The sequence below is a fragment of the Coregonus clupeaformis genome, chromosome 29, assembly GCF_020615455.1.
Source record: "Coregonus clupeaformis isolate EN_2021a chromosome 29, ASM2061545v1, whole genome shotgun sequence".
Classification (NCBI taxonomy): Eukaryota; Metazoa; Chordata; class Actinopteri; order Salmoniformes; family Salmonidae; genus Coregonus; species Coregonus clupeaformis.
The window spans coordinates 54,504,234-54,517,519 of NC_059220.1; the positions used below are offsets into that span (position 1 = coordinate 54,504,234).

The window sequence follows — 13,286 nt, forward strand, 5'->3', positions numbered from 1 at the left end:
TCATCAAGGCAAAGGGTGGCTACTTTGAAGAATCTCAAACATAAAATATATTTTGATTTGTTTAACACTTTTTTGGTTACTACATGATTCCATATGTGTTATTTCATAGTTTTGATGTCTTCACTATTATTCTACAATGTCGAAAATAGGAAAAATTAAGAAAAACCCTTGAATGAGTAGGTGTGTCCAAACCTTTGACTGGTACTGTATGTGTTGCCACCCTATGGTCATACACCACTTATAAAGCATATTTAGAACTTTTATTATTCAAAAAATATAAAATACTGCCATACCGTCAGAAATGTAAAACCTATGGTGATCTGATATTTTGACCATACCCTACTAACACCCCGCAGAGATATCAGAGTTTTTCCTACATTTGTGATGAGATTACAGTTACAATGTAGTTCTTACAGAAATAATACAAAATAATGATGCTGCTTATTTATTTATTTTACAATTAGAAACTAATCACATACATTAGAAAATACTATAATTTGATGATAGGTCTCTTTTTGGTTAAATATTCCACCCCTGTCTCTTCCCCACATGCAAACAAGAGCGCTTGTACAATGCTCACTTTTCTGGTTTTACAACTTGTATTGTCATTGCATACATAGCAAACATTTTTTGTTTCATTGTGACTTTTGTCCAGTTCTACCCATATACAACACTGTCATTGCAAAGCCATAGACAATGATGCATTATGACCATGGATTTATTTTGTTACAGCAGATGATTCCTCAAACAACAAAAATACTTTGATAAGTCTGCAATCCTGACAAGCATTATGTATATTTCAAACATCCGATCATTACCAGTGCAAATGAATAAAATAAAAAAATATACAACAGCAATTGAATGAAAGTATCACTCCTAGCAAATCAGAGAAACACTCATATTTCAGTAATAAAGAAAACACTGATAAAAAATAAGTCTAAATGAATACTGCTAAATCTAATACAATGATCATTCTTAGTGCAATTTCATTTATACGCCACCTTATATTTTCCTCTTGTAGTTATAGCTACAGGTGTCACTTACCATGATGCAGCCTATGATACAGTTACTTTCTACATTCCAATGGTCATTGATGTATTGCAACCTTGTGAATTCTCACAACTGTAATATTGCACAGTATAGTATTATCAGTTCAAAAGGAAGATTGTCAAGAAAGACCTGGGCTGTTTTCCATGTGGATGTGTCCTCCACAGTCAAAGGAAGTGCATTGTGTTTCTTCAGATTCTAATGGATTCCCAGAAATCACATATTATCTGAGGAATATGGGAATATGTCAGCAGCTGCCTCCAACAGACACAGCTCAGTTTTCAGTCATGTCTTTTTACAAGGTTAGGCAGCCGGGCCTACTGATTATTTTTTTTTTTTAACACAATTTAGCATTTGGGTAATGCTTGATGTTCACACATTTGTGGAAAGTTCTTGATGCAGGTGACATTTTAAGGCAACTTGTGTCTCCCATTGATGTGTCCGACCAGTTTGATGTCTATCAAAATCATATGAACCTGCTCAGATCATTGAGAAAGAAGGTGGGGGTTATTGCACCCATCTCCTACATCATCAGTCCATGTCCGCACCCTCTGGAGTTTGTATAAAATAGATATAATCCCAATATGGGATTTGGCCTATCTCTGAAACAAATGGAGGCTCTAGAGAGGCTCTTCGTCTGTCTTGAAATCTTACTTTGCCCCTACCCACCACTAAAATCAATGGCAGGACAGAATGTTTATCTATAATAAATAATCTTATACTAGTCAGAAAAGCTGAAAAGAGGGATGTGGTAGAAAGCTAGATGGATGGAAGAATAAAGACACTTAAATAGATGGACACAGGTTTAGTGACACTAGAACATCTCTCTTTCCTCTCTGTTTAGCGAGTCTACATGTTGATCTTATCTAAACTCCAGATGAAGTTGGCTCATCTACCTCTTGTTCTAATTTTACTAATGTATGCATTATATTATATACAGCCTAGTAGTCATCATAGACAACTTGATAAATATCAAAGGTACTCTTGTGCACAGGAAAAGCACTGAGTGTTTCAAGATAAATATATGGATTGTGATTAAGAATAAATAGTGATACAAATTGTGCAAAAAAGCAATGTATGGTGTCTTCATTGTTTTTTCAAATGGGAAGTCTATCATCAAATATTTCCTAGACCTCTCACATTAAAACATACAGAAGATAAGTAACACTATTTCTGTTATCTTATGAATATCATTTTGAAATACAAATATAGTATTTTCCATAAGAATATAATGAAAATATGATTTCTATACAACCAAATATGCTATTTAGGGAAAAAAATCAGCTCCACAAGCAGAAACTCTCACAGAGACTAAAGTGCTTACAAACCTGGGCCACCGTGGTATGATGCAACTTTTCATACTACCGCTGGCATGATGGCAGAGAATATTGGAACTTCGTAATAGTGCCGGTCATACTCCAAACTCCACTTTTGTGCTAGGAATTTATCCTTGAAATGTCAACTGGTCGGTTGGTCTTTCATGAATTGAGATCCCTCAGTCAGACACTCCGACTGTAGATCAGTCCAGCTTTAGGAGAGAAGCCATTGCTTATGTCAGGATGTCCTGCGGATCAGCCTTTGAAGTGACAACTGCCAGAGTCCCCACCAGTAAAACTGTTGAACTTCAGTGAAAGAAGTCTGAATAATTCCAAATAGATTAAACTTTGGTTCTCTGAAAAGCCATACAGTGCTTCTGAAGAAAACTCCCCAGAACTGACATCCTAGTGGATGGAAGGTAGGCCCACAGAGCTCTGAGTGACAAGAATCCCTCCTGCTCTGCTCACATTGGGTCAGGTGGGCTAGATCTAAGACATGACGACTGGGGATGGAACAAATCTGAGAGCCTTGAGGAATGTCTTATTTCTGGTCTGAAAAGGAGACGCAAAAGAAAGAAAAGTCAATATTAGCTGTTATTGTTACACACAAACTGAGCTGCCCATAGAATCATCATTCAACTTTGCACAAATCCAGTAAGAGATATGGCTGTGTGTATTTGTATTTATTAAGGATCCCCATTAGCTGCTGCCAAGGCAGCAGCTACTCTTCCTGGGGTCCAGCAACATTAAGGCAGTTATATACAATTTATAATGTTACATTACATTGCATAACACTTTTCACAACACATTGTGTTTGTTTTTTAATTTTTCTATTTTTTTAGTTTTTTTTGTGTCATTTAGCAGACGCTCTTATCCAGAGCGACTTACAGGAGCAATTAGGGTTAAGTGCCTTGCTCAAGGGCACATCGACAGATTTTTCACCTAGTCGGCTCGGGGATTAGAACCAGCGACCTTTCGGTTACTGGCACAACGCTCTTACCCACTAAGCTACCTGCCGCCCTGGCCACTACTCTACTACCTGCCCTCAGGCCACTACTCTACTATCACATATCTGCAATACAAAATCCATGCCTACGTGTGTGTAGAGTGCGTGTCTTATGTGTATGTGTGTGTGTGTCCGCTGTTCCATAAGGTGTATTTTTATCTGTTTTTAAAAATCTGATTCTACTGCTTGCATCAGTTACCTGATGTGGAATAGAGTTCCATGTAGTCATGGCTCTATCTAGTACTGTGAGCCTCCCATAGTCTGTTGTTGACTTGGGGATTGTGAAGAGACCTTTAGTGGCATGTCTTGTGGGGTACGCATGGGTGTCCGAGCTGTGTGCTAGTAGTTTAAACAGACACCTCGGTGCATTCAGCATGTCAATACTTCTTACAAAAACAAGTAGTGAGGAAGTCAATCTCTCCTCCACTTTTAGCCATGCGAGATTGGCATGCATATTATTAATGTTATCTCTCCATGTACATTTAAGGGTCAACCGTGCTGCCCTGTTCTGAGCCAGTTTGTAATTTCTGTGGCACCTGACCACACTACTGAACAGTTGTCCAGGTGCGACAAAACTAGGGCCTGTAGGACCTGCCTGGTTGATAGTGTTGTTAAAAAGGCAGCGCAACGCTTTATTATGGACAGACATCTCCCCATCTTAGCTACTGTTGTATCAACATGTTTTGACAATGACAGTTTCCAATCCAGGGTTACAAGCAGTTTAGTCACCTCAACTTGCTCAATTTCCACATGATTTATTACAAGTTTAGTTGTGGTTTAGGGTTTAGTGAATGATTTGTCCCAAAATACAATGCTTTTAGTTTAGGAAATATTTAGGACTAACTTATTCCTTGCCACCCATTCTGAAACTAACTGCAGCTCTTTGTTAACTGTTGCTGTCATTTCACTCGCTGTAGTAGCTGATATTTATAGTGTTGAGTCATCCGCATACATAGACACACTGGCATTACTCAAAGCCAGTGGCATGTCATTAGTAAAGATTGAAAGAAAGTAAGGGGCCTAGACAGCTGCCCTGGGGAATTCCTGATTCTCCCTGGATTATGTTGGAGAGGCTTCCATTAAAGAACACCCTCTGTTCTGTTAGACAGGTAACTCTTTATCCACAATATAGCAGGGGGTGTAAAGCCATAACACATATGTTTTTCCATCAGCAGACTAGGATCAATAATGTCAAAAGCCTCACTGAAGTCTAACAAAACCGCCCCCACAATCTTTTTATCATCAATTTCGCTCAGCCAATCGTCAGTCATTTGTGTAAGTGCTGTGCTTGTTGAATGTCCTTCCCTATAAGCGTGCTGAAAGTCTGTTGTGGATTTGTTTACAGTAAAATATAATTGTATCTGGTCAAACAATCTTTTCCAAAAGTTTACTTTTCAGGCTGAAGTTTACTTAACAGGCTGATGGGTCAGCTATTTGAGCCAGTAAAAGGGGATTTACTATTCTTGGGTAGCGGAATTACTTTTGCTTCCTTCGAGCCTGAGGGCACACACTTTCTAGTAGGCTTAGATTGAAGATATGGCAAATAAGAGGGGCAATATCATCCACTATTATCCTCAGTAATTTTCCATCCAAGTTGTCAGACCCAAGTGGCTTGTCATTGTTGATAGACAACAATACTTTTTTCACCTCTTCCACACTCACTTTATGGAATTGAAAATTACAATGCTTGTCTTTCATAATTTGATCAGTTATACTTGGATGTGTAGTGTCAGCCTTTGTTGCTGGCATGTCATGCCTAAATTTGCTAATCTTGCCAATGAAAAAATCATTAAAGTAATTGGCAATATCAGTGGGTTTTGTGATGAATGAGCCATCTGATTCAATGATTGATGGAGCTGAGTGTGTGCCATATACATACTGTACCTGCCTTTGTCAGGAAAAGCCTGTGCCAGTTGATCTGTCAAGCCGTCACTGTTCCTCACAACCAGCGTTGGGGTAAGCCTCTGCCTCCTGGCTCTGAAACATGTACTGGAACACAGCAACACAGAGTGGGGGGATTAGATACTCCTGAAGATAACACTGACCAGTACTTTCAATTAACTGCAGAGACGCTACCTGCACAGCACACACTGATTAATCTACCCAAGAAGTAAGAAGGTATATTGTTGACACATTTTTCGACCATTACCTGCCCTTGTCTGACTAAAGCCACAGAAATGTATGGCTGACACAGTAACTGACAACTTGTGCTGACTTTACTGGCGGGTTGATTTCACTGAATATAACTAGACTTTAAGACAATATATGCAGAGCTAATTCAAACACCATAAACATATTCTACTCACTGATTTCAGATTGGACTCCATATCAGTAAAGTTCCACTCACTCAAGGGCAGGTTGAAATTGAATGGCTGTAAAGACAGAACAGCGTCATATCAATCTGAGCTGCTGGGATCACTGTCTGACTCATTCCTACCTAGTGAAGAGAAACTAGAGATCTTCAAATGGGAGGTATTATATATCTTCCTGCAGTAATTTTGTATCCCATGCCTTTGTGACACAGTACTTGAACAAACTCTGTGTCTGCCAAGTTTTGGAGGGTATTACTCACATCCATGACAGCAGCGGTGGGCTCCACACTCTGCTGGTGGGTCCTCAGGAGAAGCTGCAGGTCCTCCAGACTCATGTCCACATTCTCTACAGCATCAGGTACCTCTGGCCTACAACACACATATCACACTACTAGGGCTTCACTGGTAAACAATACATTCATATGTAATAATAAAAACGATGTAGAACTTATTATTGAGCTTGGAAAACGAATGGACGTGTGTATGTCTACCTCTCCAGAGCAGGTCTCGTGATCCTCCTGTCTGCTCCAGACCCTCGGCCCTCCAGGACGGATTGTACCATGGCAACAGGGAGGATGGGGGGTTCAGAACACACCTCACAGGAGCCCAGTGGGACGCCCTCCCCCCGGCCTCTCACCCCTGGGCTCACTGGCTCCTCTTTGATCAGCATCATACACTTATCCCTGTGTGGGGACAGAAACACAGTAGTCTTATCTGTTTATTTCAGTCCTGCTGAATAAGGCTTCTCAACAAAAGATTTCATCCAATCTCGACTACATACTGGATTTTGTTGCTTTGGAAGCCACTACAGGATAAAATGTGACTTTGCTTTTGTTCTTTGACCCTCACCTTGTCTCCTCTGTTTGCATTTGAATGGCCAAGTTGCTGGGTTGTGACATTTCAGTAACGTCTGATATGATTGGTCCTCCTGTCATTGCACTATTGGAGCAAGAGGCAGTTTCTGTTGATGGCTGTGGAGAAGGAACAGTAATAGAGTTTAATTAAAGGTTTGTGAAGCTCACAGCCTGACAGTCACTATGCAGTTAAAAATATAACGTTTTTTTCTATGATAGTCATGATGTCCCAATGCTAAATGGAAACTGTAAACACAGTACAACTAGCACCATACGGTGTAGAAATAGTGTAATGGTGAAAGGTATGGGGCAGAAGGTAGCTTAGTGGTTAAGAGCGTTGTGCCAGTAACCGAAAGGTCGCTGGTTCTAATCCCCGAGCCGACTAGGTGACAAATCTGTCGATGTGCCCTTGAGCAAGGCACTTAACCCTAATTCCTCCTGTAAGTCGCTCTGGATAAGAGCGTCTGCTAAATGACAAAAATGTAAAATGTAGAGTGGGTTCTTACCGACTGGATATAGAAATGCTCATGCAGGGGCTCCATTTGGTGGTTATGATTGAACTTAGAGGCTGGGGGTGTGGTGGAGCCATCATCCAACATAAGGGGACTGGGAGGGCCAGGGATCACCATGAGGGGGAATATAGAGAAATCAATGGGAAATACTCTCTTCTCTTTTGCAATGACATGCCTTAGAACTCTAAACTCATAATTTATAGACTGAGAGACTTAGAGAGCTGTATCTGCTTAGCCTTACTGTATGAGAGCCGAGGATAAGGGGAAATAACTGTAACCTTTCTGATGGCTTGGAAGGGTGAGTCGAGAAAGCAGTGGTAGTTTTGAAAAACTACATGTTCAATAAAGTTACGCTTGTATCGAACATGTAGGCCTTAAAACACCCACTTGCTTTTTGACCACTGAGAAAAGTTAATAAGTTAGGAATTACAATATGTAATTGACATTTCTGATCATTTTCTTTCATTCATCTTATATCAACCACTGCTGTTTCTATTTTGCCAAAGCAGTGTACACATAATGTAATATCTCTATCAGTAATATCTCTACTCTCCTTAGAAAAAAGGTGCTATCTAGAACCTAAAAGGTTTCTTCGGCTGTCCCCATAGGAGAACCCTTTGAAGATCCCTTTTTGGTTCTGGGTAAAACCCTTTTTGTTCTAGGTAGAACTATTTTGGTTTCCATGTAGAACCCTTTCCAAAGAGGGTTCTACAAGGAACCCAAAAGGGTTCTCTTATGGGGATAGCCAAAGAACCCTTTTGGAGCCCTTCTTTCTAAGAGTGTACCATTACTAACCACCAACAGCGGGGCACAATGACAGCATAAATTGTATTGTAGAGCACAGCTATGGCACAGTGTTATGAATGTTATTGGAAACGGTATAAACAGATATGAAAAATGTCCAGTTAAAGTGATGTCAGTTCTAAATCTTTAGGCGGTATGGATGTGACAGAAAATTTGAGTGTTTTATGTCACTGTGCCTTGTTCTTTGACTTTGACCGATTTGTTCACACGGGTCACACAAGCTGATGGTGCATTTCCCATAGAGGGTAGAGGGTCATGCGTCCTGGTTCAGTGGGGTGGTGTGGGTGTGAGAGGATGGGAGGGGTGGGTGAGTGATTGTGTGTGTGTGTGTGAGGGGCTTAGGGCTCAGTAGGTCTGATTCAGCATTCAGCTCCATTCATCCTAGCTGGGATTGTGCAGCGCGTCAGCTGAGCACATACAGCTGAGTTGGCCGTTCCCACTGATGTGTTCGTGTGTTTGTGTTACTATTGTCGAATTGTTAGTATGGTGTGTTAATGAGTGTATGTACATACAAGTGTGTGTGTGTTTTTGAGTGCATGTATTGTGAATCTTAGCCTTTGTGTGTGTGTGTGTGGGCACGCACCACAAAGCGAGGCAGAGTACTCACAGCTTTCTCTTAATTCCTACAGTACTGGGTGTGTTTGATTGCATCTGGCTGAAAAGGAACTGAATCAGCTATAAAGGAGCAAAACACAGAGAATGATTCAGCACCAAAGTAATACACTGACTTCCTGTTCTCTCTCTCTTTTCCTCTCTCTCTAATTCAAACACACACAGGCTCTCTCTCTCACACACACACACAGGCTCTCTCTCTCTCTCTCTCTCTCTCTCTCTCTCTCTCTCTCTCTCTCTCTCGCACACACACACACACACAGGCTCTCTCTCTCTCTCACACACACACACAGGCTCTCTCTCTCTCTCTCTCACACACACACACACACATAGGCTCTCTCTCTCACACACACACACACACACACACACACACACACACACACACACACACACACACACACACACACACACACACACACACACACACATGCTCTCTCTCTCTCTCTCTCACAACACACACACACACACACACACACACACACACACACACACACACACACACACACACAGGCTCTCTCTCTCTCACACACACACACACACACAGGCTCTCTCTCTCTCTCTCACACACACACACACACACACACAGGCTCTCTCTCGCTCTCTCACACACACACAACACACACACACACACACACACACACACACACACACACACACACACACAGGCTCTCTCTCTCTCTCACACACTCACACACACACACACACACACTGTATAGTCATGTTAACTGAGAGGTTCTCACCTTGTTCATGACTTTCTGCTGCTGGGTGTGGTTCTGTCTCAGTGAGACCACCTCTCTCCACAGCACCTCATTCTGCCTGGAGGAGTAAGACAGATCACTGTGACATTCACCACTTTACTATCAACCTCCTCACTCACCACCCCGCACGTCCCATGTGTGTGATCTATATGTGTGATTACATGGTGTGACTGGGCGATGCTCTGATTTCAGCCTGTTCACCCTGATGTGTCCTATATGAGGGCTCAGCCAGATTCCAGATCAGATAGACACGTGACAAGACCACCTGTACTGCTACCTGACACATGCACCACCTGACCAGCACACCTGATGCTATTATAGGGCGCAACAGTCAGGTGAGCAGCTGAATGTTCTCTTCAACCAATGTAGACAATAGACTAAACCATTGGAACATACAATGAGGCCAGGGACAATGCATGGGCTATTGAGGATGGACTATGTTACATACAATATGGCTTAGTATGGTTAGTTTTGTCCCAGTTCAGTGGCCTCTAACCACATTTTTTATAGCATTAAAACATCTACAGCACTGATTATGGTACTTTTATTGATTTAGCATGAGTCATACAGCGCATTGTCGTTGTAGTTATGATTGATGCTGTGTATCAGCACACATTGCTACTTACTGTTTCATGTCTTGCATCTGACACTCCATGTTCTCTTGTTGGCTGCGCAGCACCTGCACCTCATACAGCAGCTTACTCAAGTCCTCCTGGCGTACTTTAGTCTCTTCACTCTTCACGATGGAGACCTAAACACACAGACAAACACACACAGAGGTCTTACTATGTGTACTTTTTTGGTGTGTGTGTGTGTGTGTGTGTGTGTGTGTGTGTGTGAGTGTGTGTTTTGTTTCCTAGGTTTCTGTCTCACCTTCCTTTTGATGTGCTCCAGCAGGTGTTCGTGGCCTTGCAGGAAGTAGAGGTGCTGAAACTCTGTATCGTCTCTCTCTGGCTTCACCAGACCACTCTGCTCTATGTTCACCACCTTCCTGAAGCCATCTGCACATCAGTCCAAAGGTTAGCGGCACACAGCAACTCACACACACACACACACACACACACACACACACACACACACACACACACACACACACACACACAGAGGCTCAAACACTCAAATACACAAATTAATGCATAGCCTACTTACACATAAACAATACAAAAGTCACTCCTACACAATTGACTTCTAAATACTGCTAAATATCTGACAGGGTATTTGTCTATTTTCTAGTGCTGAGGAGAGGTACTCACACATGTTGAGCTGACGGACAAAGCTGGCCATGTTGTTATGTTTGAAGTACTTTGGCAGCACCTCTTTGGCAAACCTGCCCTGGTCGAACACATGGAAGCTGGTCCCAGTCTGAGGGACATAACCAAAATAGGGGTTTGTCTTTAAGTTCTATGAACCACTGGTTGGACATTGACTACCTAAATTCAACATTCAGGGCCAGTTTCCCGGACAAGTTAAAGGAACCAAAAGGCACTTTCAATGGAGATTCTTCATTGAGCATGCTTTTTAGTCCAGGTCTAGGGTGTCCGGGAAACTAGTCCAATGTCAAAACCATAAAATGCTCAGTCCTATAAATCCTGTGAAGGTTGATCAAGTAGGAAGTGTATTATTTAATTTATACCAATAAGTCCATATAACATCTGTTCTGAGAAATGTGCATATCCTAGTTTATTTAAAAAAACTATTTACCAGCAAACTGTACCCACACCTCTTAAACAGTAAATCAATGCCAAGTTTATGGACTTTTGTCATATTCCAATAGCAAATTCTTTAAGTGGTAAACAGGTTGGCCACATGATTTTGAAAAGGTTGTTAAAGTCAATATTTCTATCCCCATATGAGTTGAGTAAGCAAAATCAGTTCATGAACATGATGAAGTCATGATATTCTCAAAGATGGTTACTCACTTACATTTTGAGGATTCTGTAAGCCAGATTGTGGAGTCTTGGGCATAACAGTAACACAAACAGGTACAAAGATAAAGATGTCAAGGGTTGCTTAGTATGTGGTCTCATTCACCAGTCCTTACACTGTGAAGATGTGTAAGACAATACTGATATGATCAGTACTAATCATACTTTTTGATGATACCCCTTAGTTTATAAAGGGAACAACACTGGAAGACATTTCCTCGTTTCCCCTCCAGATCTATCTAATGCTGCCGATGAATGCAAGGCACATGTTTTGGGTTAACCAAAGGTTTAAACACATCCACTTTTCAGTCAACCCGGGTATAAACAGTCACGATAACCAATTAATTTGATAGTCAAACATAGAACTATGAGTAATAGACAAGTAGTATCTTGCCACTGCACCTAACCATTACTTATCTTCTCATTCTTGTAATTTCTTTCAAACACATGAAATATATTCAACTGTAGGAAAGACCTAAAGACCTCTGACTCTCTTTAACCAACTTTACCAATCAGAAGAGTCAGTGCTTCCGGTACTCACAGAACTCCAGCAGATGAGGTGGTTGGTGTCCGGGTCCTCTACCAGGGTCCACAGTTTGGTGAGGAAGGCAGGCACATTACTGGCATAACCTCCATCCACACCAATAGAGCCAGGAGATTCCTGCATGGCTGCGCTTCAGTTGGAGCAAGGCGTTGTTATTAAGAATGTGTGTAAGAGTGTGTATGTGCACAGGTCCTACTCCATCTCTGAGCTGCTTTGCTGCTGACTCTCTCTCTTGCTCCCTCTCTCTCTCTCTCTGGACCACTCATTCAGCCATATCAGGCCCTGTCATCCCTACAGGCCAGCGTCAGCACAAACCTGCCCCTGCAGCATCACCATAGCCCTCCAACACAACAAAAGACCCTACTGGAAAACAATACAGGCCATTACAAAGCCTAGAATAATACCACACTGTCATGCCAAACGGCACAATACAGCACAGGAGGGCTGGTGAATACGTGTGTGTGTGCGCGCAGATACAAACACTCCCATAAGAACAACTTTTCAGGACCAGGGCCAAGAGAAGGAGAGTCGTTGTCTTGAAGTCCGCACATTCATCACAATTCATAAAGGCCATGATACACCGACCTATACTGAGACAATTAGCTCATAGACAAACACATAAATATCATATAACAACATAATATAACCCTTAGAAAGAGTACATAGTACAGTATGTGCTTTGCATGAATTTTGTATCAATGCACACTGGTTTTGTGTCATAATGGTTATTGTTTTCCCGAAAAAACATTAAGTTATTTTAACTGAGTGTCATTGAAAAATCTGATAAGGATAATCTCAAAATCCTGGTCAGAAATACAAATTAGTTCCTATTTGTGACCATGTCATTTTAATTCTTGCTGCATCGCTGAAGAATGCTCCTTTTTATGTACACTACCGTTCAGAAGTTTGGGGTCACTTAGGAATGTCCTTGTTTTCGACAGAAAATCTATTTTTTCAGCTGTGCTAACATAATTGCAAAAGGGTTTTCTAATTATCAATTAGCCTTTTAAAATGATAAACTTGGATTAGCGAACACAATGTGCCATTGGAACACAGGACTGATGGTTGCTGATAATGGACCTCTGTACGCCTATGTATTCCTTTAAAAATCAGCCGTTTCCAGCTACAATAGCAATTTACAACATTAACAACGTCTACACTGTATTTCTGATCAATTTGATGTTATTTTAATGGACAAACATTTTTGCTTTTCTTTAGAAAACAAGGACATTTGTAAGTGACCCCAAACTTTTGAACGGTAGTGTATCTTGATCTGTGTTTATTGACAAATAGTTAAGTTCCTTAGGCGCTAAACAAAAACTGAAACGTAAATACAAATAGAAGTAGGGCCTACAATTGTGATGTGATGAAAATCACTGAAACAACACTGAAAAAGAAACACCAAAGTACAAAACATAAGGCTACGTTCAAAACGAGCAGCAACCTTTGTACAGCATGCTTAGAGAAAAAGGATCTGGATTGAACCAAAAATAGTTATATTCTTGCATCATATATGGCACCCCTTAAGGTTCTATATAGAACCGAAATTGGTTCCATATAGAACCCTATATGGAACCCAAGGGTTCTATATGGAAC

The 13,286-nt window shown here is 41.1% G+C and overlaps 1 protein-coding gene across 3 annotated transcripts; it reads right to left on the minus strand.

The window, feature by feature from the left end:
* Nucleotides 1–443: 443 nt before the first annotated feature.
* LOC121576653 (heat shock factor protein 1-like) lies at nucleotides 444–11,956 on the minus strand. Of its 3 annotated transcripts, none has more exons than XM_041889973.2 (14): nucleotides 11,688–11,956; nucleotides 11,145–11,177; nucleotides 10,475–10,583; nucleotides 10,095–10,222; nucleotides 9,848–9,972; nucleotides 9,204–9,279; nucleotides 8,459–8,526; nucleotides 7,042–7,141; nucleotides 6,531–6,652; nucleotides 6,173–6,364; nucleotides 5,942–6,050; nucleotides 5,676–5,741; nucleotides 5,258–5,358; nucleotides 444–2,915 (listed from the first exon to the last, which is right to left on the minus strand). In XM_041889973.2, exons 1-13 carry the CDS (start codon nucleotides 11,811–11,813, stop codon nucleotides 5,299–5,301), a joined length of 1,314 nt encoding a protein of 437 aa, XP_041745907.1. In that variant the 5' UTR covers nucleotides 11,814–11,956; the 3' UTR covers nucleotides 444–2,915; nucleotides 5,258–5,298. The 3 variants fall into 3 exon arrangements, with proteins under 3 accessions (XP_041745907.1, XP_041745908.1, XP_041745909.1); XM_041889974.2 differs by having other exon boundaries at nucleotides 5,254–5,358; XM_041889975.2 differs by lacking the exon at nucleotides 11,145–11,177.
* Between the last annotated feature and the right edge of the window lie 1,330 nt (nucleotides 11,957–13,286).